Source organism: Camelina sativa, chromosome 10, assembly GCF_030686135.1.
Source record: "Camelina sativa cultivar CO46 ecotype springtype chromosome 10, ASM3068613v1".
Classification (NCBI taxonomy): domain Eukaryota; kingdom Viridiplantae; phylum Streptophyta; class Magnoliopsida; order Brassicales; family Brassicaceae; genus Camelina; species Camelina sativa.
This window is the reverse complement of record NC_141889.1, coordinates 12,427,263-12,448,086: the sequence shown is the minus strand read 5'-3', so window position 1 is coordinate 12,448,086 and position 20,824 is coordinate 12,427,263. Positions and strand designations below refer to the sequence as shown.

Here is a 20,824-nt window from a genome sequence, read left to right as displayed (position 1 = left end):
ACTTTAATTCTCTTTTATTAGTCCTAATGTGATCTTATTAGGACTACATTGGCATCCCCTATCCAGACCAGATGTGTTATACGAAACCAACGTTTTAAGACGTCAATAAAATCATGAAATAATAAGACGCTTCAATGGAAGCACTAAAAAAGAGACGATGCTGGTCATGAAGCTCGTTTGGCACAATGACACCCGTGTGTTTTGTATTGTGATACGCACGACACGTTTAAGGTATCATCATTTAGATCTCACCACCACCACCGACCTCTTCTGATATTTTGTACCAAAATTACCTGTTTATTCGCAGATCTTTTATAGACTTTTTATTTTTTTATAATTTGGAACTTGCAAGTATCGTCAAGTGGAAGACGTACATTGGTTTCTACATACTTTATTTGCTCCAATACAATCAGAGCAACGCGCCTTCATAACTAAAACAAACAAACTAAAATGTGATCTTATCATCGAACTATACCAAATTACAAACAGTTTTCTGTGTTCTTCACTTGTAAGTTCTTTACTTAATAATCACATTTACAGTTTTTTTAACAGGAAAATGTCATTAAAATCTCCAAGTTACCATTTTCGTTAATTTAAATCACGAAGTTTTCATTTGTTGAAAAAAATCCTCACTTTTTTATTGACTTCTATTTAAATCATGAAGTTTTGTTGACTTCGCCGTTTGAAGCACACTGTTAACTGGCCAGACAAAGATATTAAACGGGTTAATTAGGCGTTAACAAGATCCGTTAATTACATCCCTAAATCGAACCCGATTATCAATTCCTTCCAAAATCCCCAAATCACAAATCCTAATTTGTGATTCCTCCTTTTTTCTTCGATTGGATCTTCTTCTGCGAATTCAACTAATGACTCCGGCTCCACAAACACACTTTGATGGCACTCCACGGTCAAACAAAGCTACCACCAATATCTCTGAGCTAGAAATCATCTGTTGAACTCGAAGAAGAAAAGAGAAATCGAAGAAGAAAAGAGATTATCGATTGAGATTTGAAATTTAGGGAAAATGAGAATCGATTTCTCAATTTGGGGGGGGGGGTTAAGGTGTTATAAATAGCGATGTTTTGCTATTAACGGATCTCATTAACAGATAATTAACTACGTCTAATTTCTCCATTTGGTCACTTAACGTTGTGCCTCAAAAGGCCAGATCAACAAGAATTTGCAAATTATTTGAAAGTCAACAAAATATTTGTGTTTTTTACCTCCAAATCCATAGTTTGTGTTTTAAATCAACAAAAATGATAACTTGAGGATTTTAATGACATTTTTTCTTTTTTTAATCTTCTTTTGTTACTTTGGCAGTAATTATGAGCGTGGGCCCAGAATAAGGCCCATGAGCCCAATTTTCTCTACCGTTGTGTATATAAAGCGCGCCCAAAACCCTAAAGAAAGACTCTCAAAAAACCATCACCTGAGAACACCTGACGGCGGCTTAGCACCGGTGGCTACTGCAAAAACGATTGTTTTCTTCTTAGGCTTAATACCTGCCTTTGAAAGAATATAACGATCTTTGTTTTTGCGGTAGCTAAAACGCTAAGCTCTATCGTCTTCATATCTTTTATAAAATCAATATTTCGATATATTTAAAAAAGAAAATGGCCGCTCGTTCACTCTCCGGCGCCGTCAAGCATCTTTGCTCCGCCGCATCTCGCAATCTTTCTGGTTCCATTGTCTTAAGGTACTTGTGCTTACAAGTTAGAATGACCCGTTTTTTTTTTCCAAGTTACGAACTTACAATATATATATATGCATTTACAAAATCTTTTATTTGCTTAGATCATGTACAGTTCTTAAAAATATTCAAATGACTTACATACTGTAAAAATTGTATAAATCTAATATTGACTGTTTTGAGTGTAGGCTAAAAGTTTGATCTATCATGCATCTATATCACACACGTTACTTAGATCTATTAAAGATACTTATTATGCATGATGTAATCACCTCTTTTTTCCGTTATTTTCTCTAATTTTTCATCTTTGGAAAAATATATAATCAATGTCGTCGTATTGTTGTTATTGGGAGTGTAGGAGGAGTTACGTTGCGACATCCCAGAATGTGACAGCAACAGGATTGAGTAAGGGAGGTTCCACCAGAGTTATGGTGGGGAAGATGGAACAAAGAGCTTTGGATCAAGAGGTAGAGTCTGTTTGGGGACCAGATCCAGTCACGGGATATTACAGACCCTCCAATCGTGCGGTTGAGATTGATCCAGCGGAGCTTAGAGAGTTGCTTTTGAAAAACAAAGCCAAGTCTTTCTAAAGAGGATTCTAATTGGTCGGTTCCAGGGGAAGGTTGTCGTAGGCGATTATGTTGATTCCGTGTGTTGTATCTTTTGTCATGTACGGGAGAGTTTTAAGTAAAAAATAAAAGATAATATTTATATAGTTCAAAAGTATAATTATGATTCTCCACCAACGTCAACAAAACAAGATATACTTTTCAATATCGACTTATATTGTTTACCATATAATTGTCTTGTCTTTTTTTTTTTTTTTTTTTTTGTCACAAATATGTTGTCTTGTCTTATATCAAAGACAACAAAGGTTGTGTACTAGCAGTAGATTATGATGGTTTCAGGTTTCACCCACATTTTTGTTGAGGCTGCTAATAATACTCTGATACAATGTAATCGGGTAATATGCTGCTATCTAGCTTCATTACAGGATCTAATCGAGTAACAACAATGTACGAAGTACTTGTTTGCCACAATCAATTATGAATGAATCGTGTTAAACTGTGTAGGGATCTAGATCTTGGCATCATCTAAGCTATATACTGAGATCAAAATTTTTTGGATGCTTTGAGAAGAAGATGAACCTTGTGTCCTTCCTAATGAACCAAATTATTGAGCTACTTATATATATTAGTGGGAAAGTTTCTCAAACCAGATTTGAAAAAATAAGAAGAGAGTATACATATATTATGGAACCGATACTTTTTATAAATCAGGATAAGTTATTATTGTCAATAATAGTGTCCAAGAATAATATGTAATAATCTTCAAATTAATCTAATTTTTGTCCAAAGAATAACGTACACAAGATCGCACACCACAATAATGGACACAAAAATAGACAGATTTATATTTATAAACTATAAGACCCAGATTAACAAGCTCTTCACGATATAAAAAAAACAAAAACAAAAAAATCTAGTAAACTGATTTGTTGTAAATTTTATCACAACGAAAGAGAAATAGATTTAAGAGAGGAGAGGGACAACACTTGATGTGAGACCTTCCTCTTCATCTTGAGCAATTTCACTCCCGCCGTTGCTTAAACCAACCGGTTTGGCATTTCTATAAATTCCATAAAGTATGAGTTGCATTGTCCCAAACACAAACCCCACTCCATTTGGCACCTACTCATTGTTTAACCACAAAAAGAAAGAACAAAAAATATTATAAATTAAGAACAAAATACTTTATTCTCAACAGCATAATCAATCAAATTTCAAACACCTATCCGAAACCTCAAGAAGACGCATTAGGAAAAAGACCCCACGAAATAGTAGTTGTTGCATATTGTAGACCAGACACTTTAATTCTCTAAAAAGACTAATTGTTTGTAAACATCACCACATAAAATCATTTGTTTGATGTTGGAGGCTTGGAGTCCACATTTTTCAATTTCTTTAAAAACATTATGCATATAAATCTACATTTTCTTCCAGAAGATCTTTTTTCCCCCTTATAAACTAGGTGTCAAGAAAACGACAATCTATTTTAGAGTTATTGTTTGAATATTAAAGAGACATGGGGTCGATTGAAGAAATAGCTTCGTTGAGTTTTCGTGCTTTGTTCTTTTGTGTATGTCCAAAGCCAAAGACTATGAGACATGAGACACTGGGGACAGCATGAGAGCGTACGTCGGAGTTATAACCATAAATATGTGATCAAAACAGTAAAAAAAAGAAAGAACGATACTTACGAGTAGGAATACGTCGTGTTGGAGTGAAGCATAAACAGCCCAAATCGCGCCGTTTAAGAAGAGAAAAAACGACAACCAAAACGGCATGTATTTCACGCTCTTCGTCGTCACTACTGTTTTCTGTAAATTTAATTAACAAAAACACTTGTATTAAGTTTGTTTTATTATAATAACAGATGATAAACTAGAAAAACATAAATCTATTTTATTTTTGTCGCACAAAAAAATATGAAAACGAAAATGATACGTATATGCCTTTTGATACGTATATGTCTTTATCTAATATTTTATATATAAAATGGGCCCACGAAAAAAGTCGTGATGCATTATTATAGCTGGGAAAAATAAATATAACAATTGTGACGTTTATTTTCAAATTTTATATGTAGAAAAATCTAATGACGTACAAGTTTTTCTAATTGATATGTGACTGTGATTTTTTTTTAAAGACGTGCTTAAAAATGCCATTTGGTGGTTGTTGGTTTATAATATGATGATGATTGCATGTGTGAACGAAAATAACCTTTATAAACTAAATGAACAACTACCACAAAAATGAACCTAGATATGCCTTATTTCTGGTAAAATATATATATATATATATATATATATATATATATATATATATATACTATAAACGATATTCGAACTCCACTAACTAAAAAACAAAACTAAATTAATTAAAATCATTATGTTTTAATGCAAAAATTTAGTCTTCAGACCAGGTGGGTCACTTTTGATTATGGACAGCCACAGGAAAAGAAAAAAAACAATTAATAATTTATGCAATTTCAAAAAGGACCAAGTGGGATATGGACGATGATATCATAATTTCAAAACGTGGGTGATATAAAAAGTACCTAAACGCTACTAAACGCAATGAAATTGACAGATAGGTGGAAGAAATTAAGATTAAGGAATGAACTTACCATAGCAGAAAGAGGAGAACCATACATTATAATGTTTAGACCAGCAGATATGAAACCTATCGATTGAGAACGCATCTTCTCATCTTCAAACGCACTTCTCGTTGCTACAATCGCTACGATTGGGAAGAATACGTTCAACATCGCTACCACTATTATTGTGTTCAACTGTCAAAAGAGAAAACAAAAGTAACATATCAGTTTGAGCATAAAAATATATAAAGTTTCAATCATACGAACCAAAACACTTTGTAAAATGTTGAAATATATTGGAAAATTTTACTTTACAAGTCATCCTAGACTCCCTATTGTATATGTCTTATAACAAGTGGATCAAATATTTTAATCAACTTGACTTTAGGGAGAAAAACATTAATCAATTTAAAATGCGACATAGAAATCTGATAATCAGATCCAAATCTGAATAAAAATGCATCAAATAAAATGAAGATTTTAGCCAGCTATCATATAAGAAACACTAAAGATCATACACATATATAAAAACAAAAAAAATGAAAAAAACCTTGAGATGTCGAGGGGCATAAAAGAGAAAAAGTGAAACGTAGATGGTTTCAACAAAAGCACCAAATCCATTGACGGTGGAAACAAGATACTCTCCGGGAGTAACGATGCCGTAATATGTCCATAAAGACGATCCTAGCAACGTGCAAATATATGGCAAGCTTTTGTACTCCTCCGTCGATCTCCGCTTTACTATTTTCCAAAACGTCTCCCTGATGATTTTGTATATTAATTTTGGACCGATCGATGATAAAAAAAAACTATAGAGTATATGACTCAGTTTTGTTACTTGTTACAAAAATTAAAAGAGAGAAAGAGAGTGAGCTCACACTGGTGATAGGAAGACGAGAACGGAGATTACATTTCCTGCGTCGTTCAAACACCAAATCATAAGATACGAGGTTACCGACACACATATATGTTTACATCATCATACACGATCGTGAAGATGTGTACGTAGTAGAGATATTATAAGGATACGTGCAAAGAAGGTGTTACCTATGACTCCAATATAAAAACTTGGCTCTGCCATTTTTGGAGAAATAATTTTGAGAAAGAGAGACAGAGAGACAGAGAGAGATGGGGAAGGGGAGGAGGCTTCTTACTTAATTCGGGGAAACGTGACTTTTGGGTTTTATAATGTTTTATTTATTTGTTCACACTATAATGGGCCACTATAATGTATCCAAGTATGCAACTGTGTATATACTATATAAGTATATTGCTGTGAATGGTGGTTAATTACTATTGGACAATTGCTATTGGATGAATGACAAGAAACACACAATTTAATGAGTTGGGGTAAAAGAAATTATAGGATTTTTTTTTTTTTTTTTTTTTTCATGTTATAAAAAATAAGGTTAGTGGAATATAGATTTCCCTCCGGTATATGTAATAATATTGTACAATTAAAATTGGGAAAAATGTCGAAAAATCACGAATTTTCAAATTTGGGAAGAAAAAAGCATGAACTTTCGAAATGTTATTTAAGTCTTAAACTTTCCGTTGACTTTTCAATAAAATAGCTAAATTTCATTGACCCGGTCATTTAAGTCATTACGTTAAATGTCTGTTAAAATCACAATAGCGGAGCTAACTTCCGTTAACAGTAAAACGACATCATTTCAAAAAAAATAAACCTTAAAAAAAAATTGGTATTCGAACCCGTTACCTTAAAAAAGTTTTCCATGTAGTCATATCCAACTGAGCTACATTGTTTAGTTAACCAGTAAAGAAACGCATAAAGTGATATTGTTACTCAAAATCTTTAAATCAAAAACACTAAACCATTTCTCGATTTACTGATACGGTTAGCTGGTTCTCTGCAACGTTGGAACTTCCTCTTTGTCCGACGGAGAAGGCGATGGTCTAATTTACCGGAGAAGTTGTGATTTTAAAGGATATTTAGCATAATGCCTTAAATGGCCGGGTAAATGAAACTTGCATATTTTATTGAAAAGTTAACAGAAAATTTGGGATTTAAATGACATTTTGAAAGTTCATGCTTTTTTCTTCCCAAATTTGAAAGTTCATGATTTTTTTGACATTTTTTCCAATTTTAATTAGTGGGATATAATTTTAAATTAGCGTTTAGAGTTTTGGTTCCACACTTTCCCAGATTTGAGACTAAATTTGACATTTAATATGAAACAATAATTTATCTTAAATTAGCGTTTAGAGTTCACTTATTTTTGAACCTTAACATTTATAAACAACAAATATGTAATATTAATAATAAAAAGAATTTTTGTAAAATGCCTTAGATGTTTCAGTAACAATAAAATGTTATTGAAGTTATATTTTTTATAATGGTTTAAAAAGTTTATGTTAAGAAACACTTGCAAAGACAAAAAAAAAATATGACCAATACACATTTGTTTCTTTCCTATATTTATATATATATATATATATATTTTGGAAAAACTGTTTCTTTCCTATTTTTCTAACTTATTTCACACTTAAAATTCTCATATTATTTTATAAAATTGTCAGGCAATAAATTTTATTGAATTTCCATAATAAATATATTCATATGTAAAAAACCATAAATAGGTATTAATCTAATGATATAATTTTGAATTTTTAAGTAGGATTGAAAAAATTGAAGTACTATCTACTTACAATTTAATTCACATAGACAACTTATATAATGTAGTCTATAGTTATCATAAATTATTTTTTTTAATGTGATTAATTTAGTAGAAATTCAAAAGATCTAGTTAAGCGAAGAAGAATAAATACAAAGGACACGAATACCTTAATTTTAATATTACGTGCCAAATAATCGAGCAAACTATTAAAAACCCGAAAAAATGCAAGAAAGTTGAACATGAGAAATATACTATTATGGATGTTATGGTGTGTTCAAGAAGATATGATCAACACACATGTATGCTTAACTGTCTGTAACTCCTTTCACATTTATTAAATTAGGTGCATAATCACAAAAAAAAATTAAAAATTTATTTATATTTTAAATATGTGAGGTTTTATTTGGTTTGATATTTTAGTATATATATATATTATTTAATTTTGGATATATTTTTATATATCGTGTGACCGTATTGCCTTACCTCTTTTATAGTCCTATATGAATCTTGAACCTGTTGAGAAATTTTAACTTATTTGTGAAGTTAAATTGATCTTATTAACATCACTTATTGGAGCTACAATATTGTTTATATTTTTATACCTCTTCCATTTATATTCGAGGTAATTTTACATGTTTTAAGAAAACAATTTAATTTTCTATTTTATTTTTTTGCTAATACAATATTTCATTTGTTATAAATATTTTATAAATTTCAAATGAAAGATAAAACTAAAAATTTAATTAATAAAGTTGTATCATAAATATAAAACAATAATTAATACTAAACAAAAATTTCACGTATATATTTTGTGTTATGCTAAACCAAAGTTAATCTCCATGACATTCAAGATAAGGTTCAGCAAAGAACAGAGAGCTGGCATACTAAATTCTTAACAGCAGCGGGAAAAGAAACTCTAATCAAGGCAGTAGCTTATGTGATGCCTGTTTTCTCTATGAATTGTTTCCAACTTCCAATGGAGATTTGTTCAGAAATAGATAGCATGCTGGCTCGATTTTGGTGGGGTACAACAAAAGACAAACGTAAAGTTTCCTGGGTAGCTTGGAAGAAGATGGTTGTGTCTAAAAGGAATGGAGGTCTAGGCTTTCGAGACCTACACATGTTTAATCAAGCGCTTTTGGCTTATCAGGTGTGGAAACTAATAAATAGACCCCACTGTCTCCTATTCAGACTCTTAAAAGCGAGATATTTCAGAGATGAAAGCTTTTTCACGGCAAAGGGAATTCAAATAAGCATTGGCGATGGATCTACTACGAACCTTGTTTCATACCCATGGATGCCAACAATACCTGCTCGGCCCCCACGGGTACTACCAATGTCTGACTCTACCTTGTTTGTGGCAGATATTATTAATCCATTGACTCAACAATGAGATGAAGATAAAATACAAGAAGTGGTCCTGCCGTAAGATTGTTATCTGATCTACAAACTATTTCTCCCTACAACACCATCACCTGATACTTACTTATGGAGCCACACCAAAGATGGCACTTATACAGTCAAATCTGGCTACTGGCTGCCGATGAACTCAAGGATGGATCAAGAAAGACCACAACCACCTTTGGCAACTTCACCTGCATTGGCAACTGGAATCTGGCAGACGCACATAACACCAAAGCTAAAACACTTTCTGTGGCGAGTGGCATCAAGGGCTATTGGAGTGGGTGAGAATTTACTCACACGCAACATCAACGTGAATCCATACTGTGTAAGGTGCTGTTCTATACTTGAGACTACAGACCATATGCTGTTTTCATGCCCATACGCAAGCCGAGTGTGGCGACAGGCCGGTTATCCCATCTCTCAACTATGTGACCCTACCAGATCGGTCGATGAGAAGTTGTTATCACTTATTGCTCTCTATAAAGATAGGACTATTGATGCAATCTTTCGATCTCAACCATTCTGGCTATTATGGCGGATATGGAAAGGTCGAAATGATCTTGTTTTTAACAAGAAGTTAATAAGTGAAAGTACTCTCATCAACCAAGCAACATCGGACACAAAGGATTGGATTACTCATACAGAAACTACGACCAACACATCAGACCATATGAGAACTCGACAGCGACGCTCTGGATGGACAAGACCCCAACCAGGGTGGGTAAAGTGTAATTATGATGCATCACATCATGAAGGTGACAGAGAATCCGGAATAGGATGGATAATCCGAGATTCAAATGGCCAAGTACTACACTGCGGTATGGGTAAATTCCAAGGACGTCTGACTATAGAAGAATCTGAATGCTCTGCCCTAGTATGGGCAATTCAGTCATGCTGGGGATTGGGCTACCGGTCGATAATTTTTGAAGGGGACAACATAAATATCCCAAGACTACTCAATGCAGATGGCAACAATCCGCGACTGAAAAGGTTTTTGGACACTATCTGAGGGTGGCGACATAGTTTCAACTCAATGATCTTCTCTTTTCGTCATCGGGAAAGCAATTCTTGTGCTGATATTTTAGCAAAAAAAGTAGTCACACATCCCTCACCATGGGAAATCTATCATTCATGTCCATAGTTTTTAAGGCAATTTGTACACTCTGATGCAAACTCTGTTTAGTAATAAAATTATTTTGGAAGGAAAAAAAAAAAAAATAATAATCTCCATGAATTTGGGCCTTGAGATATGAGTATCGACTATCGAGGTTCACGACACATTTGGGCCGTTGGACCCAATTAGCTCAGAAACGATGTCGTATCAATGAGTTCCAATCTATGCAGTTATCATCAGTATCTTGACTCCGACACGAAAAATACTATACGAAAGTACTGACTACTACTAGTGTGAGACTATATAGCCTCCGTGCTTTACGCTTTCCTCTCTTCCTTCTTCAGCAAATCTGATTTTCAAAAAAAGGTTCACCGACGAACGAAATTGAAGAAAAAAAGAAAAAGATGAGTGACGGGAGAAGGAAGAAGAGCGTGAACGGAGGAGGTGCGCCGGCGCAAACTATCTCAGATGATCGGAGATCTAGTCTTCCGGAACTCGAAGCTTCTCCACCGGTTGGGAAACGAGCTGTTATCAAGAGTGCTGATATGAAAGAGGATATGCAGAAGGAAGCTATCGAAATCGCCGTCTCCGTTAGTCTCTCTCTGACTCTCCCCCTTTGTGTACATTCTTCGGATTTAGGGGTTTTTCATATCTTGATCTTGAGTTTTTTAGGGTATGACGTGATGCTTATTGATTTGTGCCATGTGATATATATTTATTTTAGGAAATACTAACTGATTTATCATCTCCTGGAGTTTGATTTGGTCTTATTGCTCTCAATCTCAACTCTCGAAATCTGATTTTGGTTATAGGCGAGGGAACTGTTCACCTGATTAATCGATTGGTTCAACTGAGAGTATCTCAAAATTATATATGGAGTGATTGATGTATACTACTGCGAAATGAGGATTTTACATATCAGAATCTGGGGTTTTGCTTTTTTTTTTGTAGGCATTTGAGAAGTACAGTGTGGAGAAGGATATAGCTGAGAATATAAAGAAGGAGTTTGACAAGAAACATGGTGCTACTTGGCATTGCATTGTTGGTCGCAACTTTGGTTAGTTCCTTTCCTTCTTCACTTAAGTTCAAACAATGCCCACCTTAAGGAGTATATACTAGTGATTTCTTAGTAGCTAAATCTGGTTTTGAACATATTGTCGTCGTTGGTTTATCCATTTTTCTTTGATTTTCGTTTGGTTAATATGTGAGTAAGATCAATGGTTTGGTTGCTTCTCTGTCCTAACTTTACTTAATTTGGGACAATTGTTTGTATTGCGCGCTTGAATGGTTTTTGAAGAAAAGTTTGGGTTAGGTTTTGGTCCCAGTGACATGGAAGTTCGATATTGCAAATGATAGGAATGTTGGTACCACCAAGCTAGGTATTCATTTTCTGATGGAATCAATTAAGTTTTGGGTTATGTTTTTGGTCCCAAGGATGTGGTAACACCCCCTTAGCCTCACAGTTTGTGGATTTAAGCTTTTCTTTACTTAGCAAAAGTACTCATGTGCATACATCAACAATCAAGTGATATGTCTTAGCAAAAGTATTCATGTGCATGATACATCAACAAACAAGTGATATATCTTACTGGCTTTCTATTATTTGTCTGTAGAATCTAATTGCCATCCTCGTTTGATACTTATTCGACGATCTCTATTTCTGCAGGTTCTTATGTAACGCACGAGACAAACCATTTCGTTTACTTCTACCTCGACCAGAAAGCTGTCCTGCTATTCAAGTCTGGTTAAGAATTGGAAAAAACCAAGCAAAGCTCATTGTGATGTTTGAGTCGGCATTATCATCAATCATGGCGTTGTAGTTAGTATCTTGTTTTTGTATGTATGTGTTACTTTTAAGGCTTTTAACCAACCAGATTTGGAGAATAAACCCCCTTTAAAAGTCTTTCAGTACATGTCATGCATCTTCGTCAAATGTAAATTTGATTTCACCATATTTAAAAAAACTCAGCTTTGATTAATCTAAATTGTCGGTTTGTGTTGCTTTTTTTTTTCTTCTTTTACATAAATTTAGTCAAAACTAGAAAGATCGCCTTATGAACATGAATTTGGTATTTTCGAAGTTAAGGGGTGTCATATGTGAAACACACAAAAGTTTGGGATTCGAATAGTAAATTCCGGTTTAGAATTAGACTCGATGACAAAAATTACCGAATTTTATATTGATTTCCACGATTCTGACCAAAAAGACAAAAGAGAGAAGAGAAGACTGTTGAATTTTGTATTGCATCGATCGGAGAATGGCGACGTCAATGATACAGAGGATGTTCAAGCAAGGCACCAAGATCGTCTGCGTCGGGCGTAACTACGCCGCTCACGCCAAAGAACTAGGCAACGCCGTCCCCAAGGTTTCTTCAACCTCTCTCTCCCTCTTTTTCTGAATTAAAAACGATTTCTGAGATTCTCGTGGTCTCTTTTGAATCTCTCTGTAATTATGGAGTTTTTGTTATTCACTACCATTTTGATCCAAGATTGAAAGCTTTGCGTGTTGCTTTCCTCGAGAAACTATGAAATCGGAGAGTTTAACAAAGTTAGTGATGTGTGAATCTTGAAAAATTGGGAAACAGGAACCAGTGATATTCTTGAAGCCAACATCATCCTACTTAGAAAACGGAGGAACGATTGAGATACCACATCCTTTGGATTCACTTCACCATGAAGTGGAACTTGCTTTAGTTATTGGACAGAAGGCTAGAGATGTTCCTGAATCTATTGCTATGGATTACATTGGAGGTATGTGTTTTCTTAGTGTATAATATTATTAGCTTCTTCGTCATTTCTTATTGTATTTTCATCGTTTTTTTTTTTTCTGAAGGATATGCGGTTGCTCTTGATATGACTGCTCGGGAACTCCAAGCTTCTGCTAAGGTAGGAAACCTAGTTTTAGTTCATTATCAATGGATCTTGTTGGGGGTGTACATGTATACAATGTTGTTTCTTTTATTCTCTTACTGCTTTGCATTTACCAATCCTTTGAACCAGTCTATGTTAAACCTGCACAAATGGTCAAAACATCAATGATACAACTCGTTCTTTGTTCATATCTCTTCTATAAGCTCTATAGATCGATTTTTTTGTATTTGGGGTCATGAATTGGGCTTTTCAGACTGTTTTCAACCACCATTTATATAAACCAAAATCATGGATTTGAGGTTTTGCATGAAGAGTGATCTGTTTATCAGTTTAGTTTTGTGCTTAAACATATATCGTGTTTTCATTCTCTTTTTCAGGCAGCTGGTCTCCCATGGACGCTTGCTAAAGGACAAGATACCTTCACTCCTATCAGCTCTGTTGTAAGTATTGATCTCAAACCTAGATGCTAGTTTCTCCAACACACCATATAGCTAGTTTATATGAGAAATGCTACTTTTGTGCTGTTTGATGCACCCATATATTTTGTTTGTCTGATTGCAATGTGATCAGATTGTAGTATATGCGGTTTAGGGTATGACAACAAATTGTTTGCTTTGTCATATTATGCCTGTTGTGTGTTTTATATTTTGTTTGAGACTAGACATGAGGATCATATGTCCTATCCTGCTGAGAGTTTAAACACTTTACGATCTTCTAGATTAATTTGGTTTCTTGTGTCACTTTTCAGCTGCCAAAGGCGATGGTGCATGATCCTGACAATCTAGAACTTTGGCTTAAGGTTTTGTCCCTCCCCCCCCCCCCCCCCCACTCTCTTGTTCTGTTGTCACTTAAAAAGTTATTTCCCCACTTTAAGAATCTGCAGTGGCTAAACTGAATCTAATATGTGACAGGTTGATGGTGAAACAAGACAAAAGGGTGTGACAAAAGATATGATCTTCAAGGTCCCGTACCTCATCAGCTACATAAGTTCTATAATGACCCTTTACGAAGGAGATGTCATCTTGACAGGTACTGACATATATATAACTTTTGTGTGTGTATTCCCATCTCAAAATATTCAGAACGTATAAAAACAATCCCTTCAAATTATAGGCACACCAGAAGGTGTTGGACCTGTAAAGATAGGTCAGAAGATAACGGCCGGGATCACTGGTTTATCTGAAGTTCAATTCGATGTCGAAAGGCGTGTGAAGCCCTTGAGCTCTTAGGTTATAATTTTGTTTTCATACAAAATGTCGATCTTACAAAATCATCTCTTATTTTAATCAAATTACAGTGTTTTCCTTACACTTGAGAAGGGAGAATGTAACGTTTTAGTAAAACTTGTACCTCTTTCATTTGTAATTTCTAATAACAGTGGCTAGAGCGGTTTAGATTGTTTGTATGGGAACCATTTGGAAAGTTGTGATATTTATAATCATTGGAATCGGCGAGATTTGATGTATTGTCGTTTACAACATTCCCATTAATCCTGATTATATACGTTATACAAGAGTTTCTTGGATTCAAAGAGAGAGTGTTTAATAAAAAATAAAAGGCTAAAATAGTTAAGGGCTGAAAGGACAAAGAGAAGTCTGAACCAACCGAGTTAACCCAAGATACCGAAACAGCTTAAAAGAGTTGGTTGAAGCAGCAGAGAATCAAGGAAGCATATTTTATCCCCTCAAGCAAATTGGGGACTTAGATCTTATCTGACATTGAATGTATCAAACTTTTATTATTACAGTATTTGTTCTGGAGAATCTCATACCGAGTTGGTTAAAGTTTGGAAATGATATTTTCTTTTGATATAGAAAGTGGGAACCAACGTGAATCATCGAATATAAAGAAAGGTGTGGAGAGAAGCTCAAAGTCCTCTATTCCCTATCTCTTGGCACAAAGTCAAAGTTGTGACATATTTGAATTTGAGTATAAATAAACTCGTGGGCTCAAGCCGTGGGTTTATTAAATTATGATATATAAGCCCAAGAAGCCCAATCGACCATATTTACTTTGGCTGTGCTTTCTCTTCTTCAGTCTTCACCACTGTAGTTTTTTTGTAAAGTTTGCATTTTTATCTCTCACTCAATCCTTGTCTCGTAGCAGAAAAATGTCAGAGAAAGGAGGCAAAGGGCTCAAATCCTCTCTCAAGTCCAAAGATGGTTTGTGTATTCCCCCACTCTGTTCTTTCTTGTTAATTATCGTTTTCCTCGAGACTCGGTTGCTAAGTTCTAGGGTTCTTTTTTTAATTGGTGAAGGAGGGAAGGATGGGAACTCAACAAACCCCAAGAAGGGTAGAAAAATCCACTTTGATCAACAAGGTTTAACCTTTTTCATCATCTTCTTCTTCTCTTTATCTGATTTACGAATTCAAAGTCTCAAGCTTTTTTTTTTTTTTTTTTTGCTCGTTTTGATTTGATAAAAATGTCATCTTTTTATTGTTTATGAATGTGCTGTAGGGACTCCAGCACCTAATTATAAGATGCTCAACGGTTCTGATCAACCATTTCAGAGTTCTGCTTCTAAAGGTGGCAAAGGAGACAGACCTACCAAGTCTAGCAAAAGCTCTCTCCACTCGTTCGACCTCAAAGGTTTGTTAAAAGTCTTCCCATTTTGCTTGTGAGGGTCTTTGTTTCGTTCCCGTTCTGTGTTTTTCATCATTTTGCTTGCTGTGTGATGATTGGAATTTTTGTAGATCTTCCTGAGAATGCTGAATGCATGATGGATTGTGAAGCTTTTCAGATATTAGATGGGATTAAGGGACATTTGGTTGGGTTGTCTGAAGACCCTTCCATTAAAATTCCTGTGTTAGTAATCTCTCTACTCACAACATTTCTCTCTGCTGAATGAGTCTCTCTAGTTCTCTAAGATTGTAGTTTTCAATCTCCAGGTCGTATCACAGAGCAGTGGCTTATGTGGAGAGTTGTGTTCTTTACTCAAATCCTCAATCTGTCAGACAAGCTCTTGCGTATCCTTTTTAGCTGTGCTTATTTCTTATTCTGTGTATTTTTGATTGTGTGTTGTTTTCAAACTTAGCGATTGTGATTAATATCAGACCTCTGAAAACACATGGTATCTCTGATGGCGAGGTAACAAGCTACTACTTAAGCACTTTGACTCTATATATTGACCAAGCGTTTCTTTCTAATGCTGAGTGTTGTTGTTATGTGTAGATGTGTGTGATTGCAAATGCTTCTCCAGATACTGTAGATGAAGTTCTTGCCTTTATTCCATCGCTGAAGGTGAGGCTTCTAGAGCTACCAGAGTCTCTCATGTGTTTGTTGTTTTATTCTTTGAGATCTAAATGTACTTGGGGAATTTCATACAATGCAGGCTAAAAAAGAGGTGCTCAATCAACCCCTACAAGATGCATTGGTGGAGCTATCCAAACTGAAGAAATCGGATTAATGAGCAGAGAAGGCTGTAGTAAATTGTTCAATGCTAGGAGTAGTTTGCAGCTAAACTTAAAATGTATTGGCGTCTTTGCCTTTCTCAATATTAACAAACCTGCGCAATGGCAACTTTTGTCTAGTTTTTTTTTTTTTGGCCATTGGCACTTCTATTAGTGTGATTTAGTATGTCGGTTGGTTTGGAATCGTCTGTATTTGTAGTTGACAATAGCATTTTCGCATCTGAAGACACCAACTTCCTTTACTTCGTGTTCTCATATGGCAATCTTATAAATCTGACTTGAATGCAATCTGCCTAATTAAATTATTGACATTTGACCAAGTTAACTACTTAACTCTGTGATGTTTGTGATATGCTTCGCGAGCATCTGTGATGGTTCTCATTTTAACCTTTTGCACCATGGCTACGATTCAACTTGCTGTCACAGCTGAAGGTGTATCTGAGTCTCCAAACGTGTGGGTACGTCTTGACTTTAGAACTCCCGTCCAACGATCTTTGTGCACGAGTAGGAACGACCTACCTAATAATGGGCAGTGATGTTACCTCCTACACAACATGCTATCCGAAGAATTGTACTGTCTCCAAGCGTCACACCGAGGGAAGGTTTGTTCCTGCCCATGTTATTGAATCCCTGTATTCACCATAACACTGTTTCGACCAAATGCCTCACAAAGAGTGTCAGTCAATTGGACCACCTTGATTTCTGGTTACAAGCATCATGATCGACCCGAGACTTGGATTCAGTCCCAATGAGTTCACTTTATCTTAGCTTGACAAAAAGTGTTGCAGCTGAGCGATTGTTGTGGTCGCCGACTTCACGGCTCCAATACGAATGTTCACACTGGTAACTGTCTTCTTGCTTTGTACACCACTATATATGGTCTTATGGATGATGCGTTAGAGTAGGAATGAGAAATTTTTGAAATGCTTTCATCGCTGACAATGCTAGGAAATGTGGTACAGATTAAGGTTCTAGAGCTTTTTCAACGGATGCTTCCCATTTCGTCGCTCACATATATGTTAGGCTTATACAACAAGTAATAATGATCATCCAATAAACTGTATGTACTTTTTTTTTGTTTTTTTTATCAAATATCTAGCAAGATTCAAACATCAAAACAAATTTAACATTTTTAATGAAATTACCATATTTAACCCCCCAAAGCTGTTAAATGGCAATTTCGCAATTACACCGTTAACTAAGTAATATTCCTAAATATTAATATTCAATCCCTTTTGAAGTTTGGAAAAAAAGCCAAAAAATACCTCATCTATTTTAAATTTGGACGTTTAATACTGGTCTTTTTTGGTTGGAAGAATAATATCCAGATTAATAAAAATGTGTCATTTAATACCTCAAGAATTAAATGTTGTCATTTTCCTACTTACGATTTATTAACGAAAAATAAATTCCAGTTTTACCCCTATTTATTTACATGTCGAGGTAACATTTTTTTCCTCTAAATATTGGAAAGTTACCAAACTCTCCATAGATTTTAATTTTCCATTTTCTTTATGATACCTTAACGGAATGAGCATTTTACATTTTTATTGAGATAACCATATGTATATATACACATGTACAGGGATAGAAGTATCATAGCTCACATCAAAAAAAAAAAAGAGAGAAAAAAAAACTTGTTTAACAAAAAAATCGTTCACAATGTTGTTAACACACTTTGCTATACTTTGCATAATCTTCGTTTCTCTCTTTGGTGGGCATGAATGTAAGTATAGTTTTGCTTTAGCTCATAACTCTCTACTTATATTATAATAACGTCTAATTACTGTTTTCTTTTATAGGTAGAAACGTTAACGAGGCTTTCGAAGATAACAAGATAAACCTAATGAATATAACGTGTGTGCGACGATTATGCACCGATTTACTCTACTGTTATTGCTGCATCAAAGACTCCAGCGACTGCTTCTTCAGTAAAGATGAATGTTTTGGTGGTTGCACCAAGCTTTACGGCCCGCCAATAAACGCGACCCATGCGACAAACGGAGCAAGCAAAGAATTAGGGCTACCAATTTTGTCTAGTTTTCTTATGGCAATTTCTTATTTTGCATTTTAGGATAGTTATTTAGGTCTTTAACAGTTACCAATTTTTTCTTGTTTTTAATAGTACCACTTAATTAAATCCCCTCCTTAACATAGGTTTAAGAGCCTTTTTTTACTCATTTTGCTTTTCCAATGAAAATTTATCTTAAAATGGTTATACACTACAAGAAAACAAGTGGAAGAGTCACGTCAGTGCGTAAAGGTCAGTTTGAAACTCCGAGACTGCAGCTCCAGCAGAATCCTTCCTTGGTTCAGATTCCTTCCCTGCCTTGGGATGCCTTACTTTCTTTAAGGGAAAAGACAGTATGATGGTGGTTTTTTTCCCTGACTTCTGTTTTAGTCGATCTGTTTTAGTCGATCGAGTAGTAACCCACTAGTTATTCAAGCAGTTTTCTTTCCCCTATCCCTTTAGCTTTAGTCGGCCGAGCAGGTTCTAACCTTTTCTTTGGTCGAGTACCTTCGTTCCTCTTTTGAGTGGTCGAGTAACTCAAGTTCCTCCTCTACTAATTAGTTGAGCCAGTCAGGCCACCCGATCCCTGTCCCTACCGGAAGCCTACTGTCTGACTCTTAGCCTAGCTACTTAGATTAGACTGAGCGAAACTCCGCAGCTGCTTAGTTAAGTTCTGCTACTGACTCTCTTTCAGTTGAGGTGGAATCAAACCTTTTTTTGGCTTAGTAAAAAACCACCTCTACTTGTTAGTCTTGCTTTTTTCCAATTCTTTTGGTCGAGGAGTAAGCCTCACCCCAAACCGACACTCTTTAACTTAATTACTTTTCTTCCGGCGGGGCATTTTCTTTCCTTGCGTGGATATCTTTTACTAGTGTGAAAGCGGCATCCAAACTATCGAATGATTGCTAATCCTCATTTCCAAAAAGCATAACTCCTATCCGTTGCATCAGCCTCCATCTGGTTCCTTCATTTCAGTCTTAGTCCAGCTTGTAATTAACTCCAAACCCTCTTTCTTTCGAGCGATGGGAAGTAAATGAATTAGAATGAAGAAGTAAGGAAATGAATCTCTTTCAAGCGCACTAATTCTATCCTATCTATTCAAGGGGCTTGACGAAGAAGTTTTCCCATAAGAAAAAGAAGAGAACGAAAGAACTCAGTTCTGGGGGGGGGTCCTTTTGCGAGGACACGTTGCGACGGAAGACAGCTCTCGCAAATTTGCGGTAGATTTACAAGAGATTTACGAGAAATAAAAAAACCATAGCACATCCCTCGCAAATTTTCGAGGAACTCAGTCGTCGCAAATCTGCTGCTCAATTGTGAGGCATTTACGAATGAATTGCGAAAGCCATAGCAAATCCATTGCAAAGTTAGGATAATGATTTTTTTATAAATATTACAAAACTTAATATAATTATTCTGAAATACATTTGAATGTGTTCATAAGGTGAATTTACTAACTTTTAAATTATTTTGATGGTTTTTACAAATTAGATATTCTAGGTTTGCGACATATTCGCGATTGATTTGCTAGACCCATAGCAAATTCGTCGCAAATCCATGGCTAATTACTCAAAACATAGCAATTCCCTCGCAAATTAAAACCCTAAACCCTTAACCCTTAATCCTAAACCCTAAAGATTAATTACATTATTATTAATGATTAAAAAGATGAATCCAAGACTTATAATCAAAGATAGCAGTGCAACACAAAATTTTTGGAGAATTATACAATTTGGCAAATATTTGTCTCAATGTAATGAACATATATGTGATATAGGGTAGATGATCATCATGTTTAGAGTAAGATGCAAAATTGGAAAATTTTGGAAAGTTTGATGATAGAAAAGAGTATGATGACACCATTGGACCTTATAATATACTTGAAAGTTAATTTGACTAATTTTTAAAAATTATTTTGATGGTTTTTACAAATTAGATATTCAAGGTTTGCGACAAATTTGCGACTGATTTGCTAGACCCATAACAAATTCGTCGCAAATCCATTGCAAAGTACTCAATACATAGCAATTCCCTCGCAAATAACATCCCTAAACCCTTAACCCTTAACCCTAAAACCTAAAGACTAATTACATTATTATTAATGATTAAAAAGATGAATCCAAGACTTATAATCAAAGATAGCAGTGCAACACAAAATTGTTGGAGAGTTGGACAATTTGGCAAATATTTGTCTCAATGTAATGAACATATATGTGATATAGTTTAGAACATTATCATGTTTGGAGTAAGATGCAAAATTGGACAATTTTGAAAAATTTGATGATAGAAAAGAGTATGATGGCACCATTGGACCTTATAATATATTTGTAAGTTTATTTGACTAATTTTTTCAAATTATTTTGATGGTTTTTACAAATTAGATATTCAAGGTTTGCGACTAATTTGCTAGACGCATAGCAAATTAATCGTAAATCCATCGCAAACTACTCAAAACATAGCAATTCCCTCGCAAATAAAAACTTTAAACCCTTGAACCTTAACCCTGAAGACTAATTAC

At 34.9% G+C, this 20,824-nt stretch overlaps 6 protein-coding genes across 6 annotated transcripts; 5 read left to right on the top strand and 1 right to left on the bottom strand.

Moving 5' to 3' along the window:
* Positions 1–1,407: 1,407 nt before the first annotated feature.
* Positions 1,408–2,411, top strand: LOC104718803 (late embryogenis abundant protein 41). Its single transcript, XM_010436607.3, has 2 exons — positions 1,408–1,702; positions 2,055–2,411. The coding sequence occupies exons 1-2, from the start codon at positions 1,620–1,622 to the stop codon at positions 2,284–2,286; spliced, it is 315 nt and encodes a 104-aa protein (XP_010434909.1). The 5' UTR covers positions 1,408–1,619; the 3' UTR covers positions 2,287–2,411.
* A 600-nt stretch (positions 2,412–3,011) lies between these two features.
* LOC104718802 (bidirectional sugar transporter SWEET17) lies at positions 3,012–6,087 on the bottom strand. The gene is made up of 6 exons (XM_010436606.2): positions 5,903–6,087; positions 5,734–5,770; positions 5,406–5,616; positions 4,886–5,050; positions 3,957–4,076; positions 3,012–3,387 (listed from the first exon to the last, which is right to left on the bottom strand). Exons 1-6 carry the CDS (start codon positions 5,934–5,936, stop codon positions 3,229–3,231), a joined length of 726 nt encoding a protein of 241 aa, XP_010434908.1. The 5' UTR covers positions 5,937–6,087; the 3' UTR covers positions 3,012–3,228.
* A 2,962-nt stretch (positions 6,088–9,049) lies between these two features.
* LOC147936047 (uncharacterized) lies at positions 9,050–9,907 on the top strand. The gene has a single exon (XM_087468568.1). It carries the CDS (start codon positions 9,050–9,052, stop codon positions 9,905–9,907), a length of 858 nt encoding a protein of 285 aa, XP_087324694.1.
* Positions 9,908–10,253: 346 nt separating this feature from the next.
* LOC104718801 (uncharacterized) lies at positions 10,254–11,991 on the top strand. The gene is made up of 3 exons (XM_010436604.3): positions 10,254–10,602; positions 10,964–11,069; positions 11,679–11,991. Exons 1-3 carry the CDS (start codon positions 10,417–10,419, stop codon positions 11,759–11,761), a joined length of 375 nt encoding a protein of 124 aa, XP_010434906.1. The 5' UTR covers positions 10,254–10,416; the 3' UTR covers positions 11,762–11,991.
* Positions 11,992–12,061: 70 nt separating this feature from the next.
* Positions 12,062–14,348, top strand: LOC104718800 (oxaloacetate tautomerase FAHD1, mitochondrial). The gene is made up of 7 exons (XM_010436603.3): positions 12,062–12,378; positions 12,598–12,763; positions 12,846–12,898; positions 13,261–13,323; positions 13,632–13,682; positions 13,795–13,912; positions 13,997–14,348. The coding sequence occupies exons 1-7, from the start codon at positions 12,271–12,273 to the stop codon at positions 14,110–14,112; spliced, it is 675 nt and encodes a 224-aa protein (XP_010434905.1). The 5' UTR covers positions 12,062–12,270; the 3' UTR covers positions 14,113–14,348.
* Positions 14,349–14,892: 544 nt separating this feature from the next.
* Positions 14,893–16,537, top strand: LOC104718799 (DNA-directed RNA polymerases IV and V subunit 4-like). The gene is made up of 8 exons (XM_087470356.1): positions 14,893–15,045; positions 15,142–15,204; positions 15,343–15,474; positions 15,579–15,690; positions 15,774–15,851; positions 15,939–15,972; positions 16,057–16,125; positions 16,217–16,537. Exons 1-8 carry the CDS (start codon positions 14,994–14,996, stop codon positions 16,289–16,291), a joined length of 615 nt encoding a protein of 204 aa, XP_087326482.1. The 5' UTR covers positions 14,893–14,993; the 3' UTR covers positions 16,292–16,537.
* The last annotated feature ends 4,287 nt before the right edge of the window (positions 16,538–20,824 follow it).

What these genes read in the sequence shown, in the direction of transcription:
- LOC104718803 (XM_010436607.3), top strand. Translation starts at nt 1,620, where the DNA reads ATGGCCGCTCGTTCACTCTCCGGCGCCGTCAAGCATCTTTGCTCCGCC. An exon ending in TCTGGTTCCATTGTCTTAAG is followed by an intron (nt 1,703 to 2,054) that starts GTACTTGTGCTT and finishes TTGGGAGTGTAG; the next exon opens with GAGGAGTTACGTTGCGACAT.
- LOC104718802 (XM_010436606.2), bottom strand. Translation starts at nt 5,936, where the DNA reads ATGGCAGAGCCAAGTTTTTATATTGGAGTCATAG. An exon ending in CTCGTCTTCCTATCACCAGT is followed by an intron (nt 5,617 to 5,733) that starts GTGAGCTCACTC and finishes CAAAATCATCAG; the next exon opens with GGAGACGTTTTGGAAAATAG. An exon ending in AACACGACGTATTCCTACTC is followed by an intron (nt 3,388 to 3,956) that starts GTAAGTATCGTT and finishes AACAATGAGTAG; the next exon opens with GTGCCAAATGGAGTGGGGTT.
- LOC147936047 (XM_087468568.1), top strand. Translation starts at nt 9,050, where the DNA reads ATGGATCAAGAAAGACCACAACCACCTTTGGCAACTTCACCTGCATTG.
- LOC104718801 (XM_010436604.3), top strand. Translation starts at nt 10,417, where the DNA reads ATGAGTGACGGGAGAAGGAAGAAGAGCGTGAACGGAGGAGGTGCGCCG. An exon ending in CTATCGAAATCGCCGTCTCC is followed by an intron (nt 10,603 to 10,963) that starts GTTAGTCTCTCT and finishes TTTTTTTTGTAG; the next exon opens with GCATTTGAGAAGTACAGTGT. An exon ending in CATTGTTGGTCGCAACTTTG is followed by an intron (nt 11,070 to 11,678) that starts GTTAGTTCCTTT and finishes CTATTTCTGCAG; the next exon opens with GTTCTTATGTAACGCACGAG.
- LOC104718800 (XM_010436603.3), top strand. Translation starts at nt 12,271, where the DNA reads ATGGCGACGTCAATGATACAGAGGATGTTCAAGCAAGGCACCAAGATC. An exon ending in ATCTAGAACTTTGGCTTAAG is followed by an intron (nt 13,683 to 13,794) that starts GTTTTGTCCCTC and finishes AATATGTGACAG; the next exon opens with GTTGATGGTGAAACAAGACA. An exon ending in AGGAGATGTCATCTTGACAG is followed by an intron (nt 13,913 to 13,996) that starts GTACTGACATAT and finishes TTCAAATTATAG; the next exon opens with GCACACCAGAAGGTGTTGGA.
- LOC104718799 (XM_087470356.1), top strand. Translation starts at nt 14,994, where the DNA reads ATGTCAGAGAAAGGAGGCAAAGGGCTCAAATCCTCTCTCAAGTCCAAA. An exon ending in CTCTCTCAAGTCCAAAGATG is followed by an intron (nt 15,046 to 15,141) that starts GTTTGTGTATTC and finishes TAATTGGTGAAG; the next exon opens with GAGGGAAGGATGGGAACTCA. An exon ending in TCTGTCAGACAAGCTCTTGC is followed by an intron (nt 15,852 to 15,938) that starts GTATCCTTTTTA and finishes GATTAATATCAG; the next exon opens with ACCTCTGAAAACACATGGTA.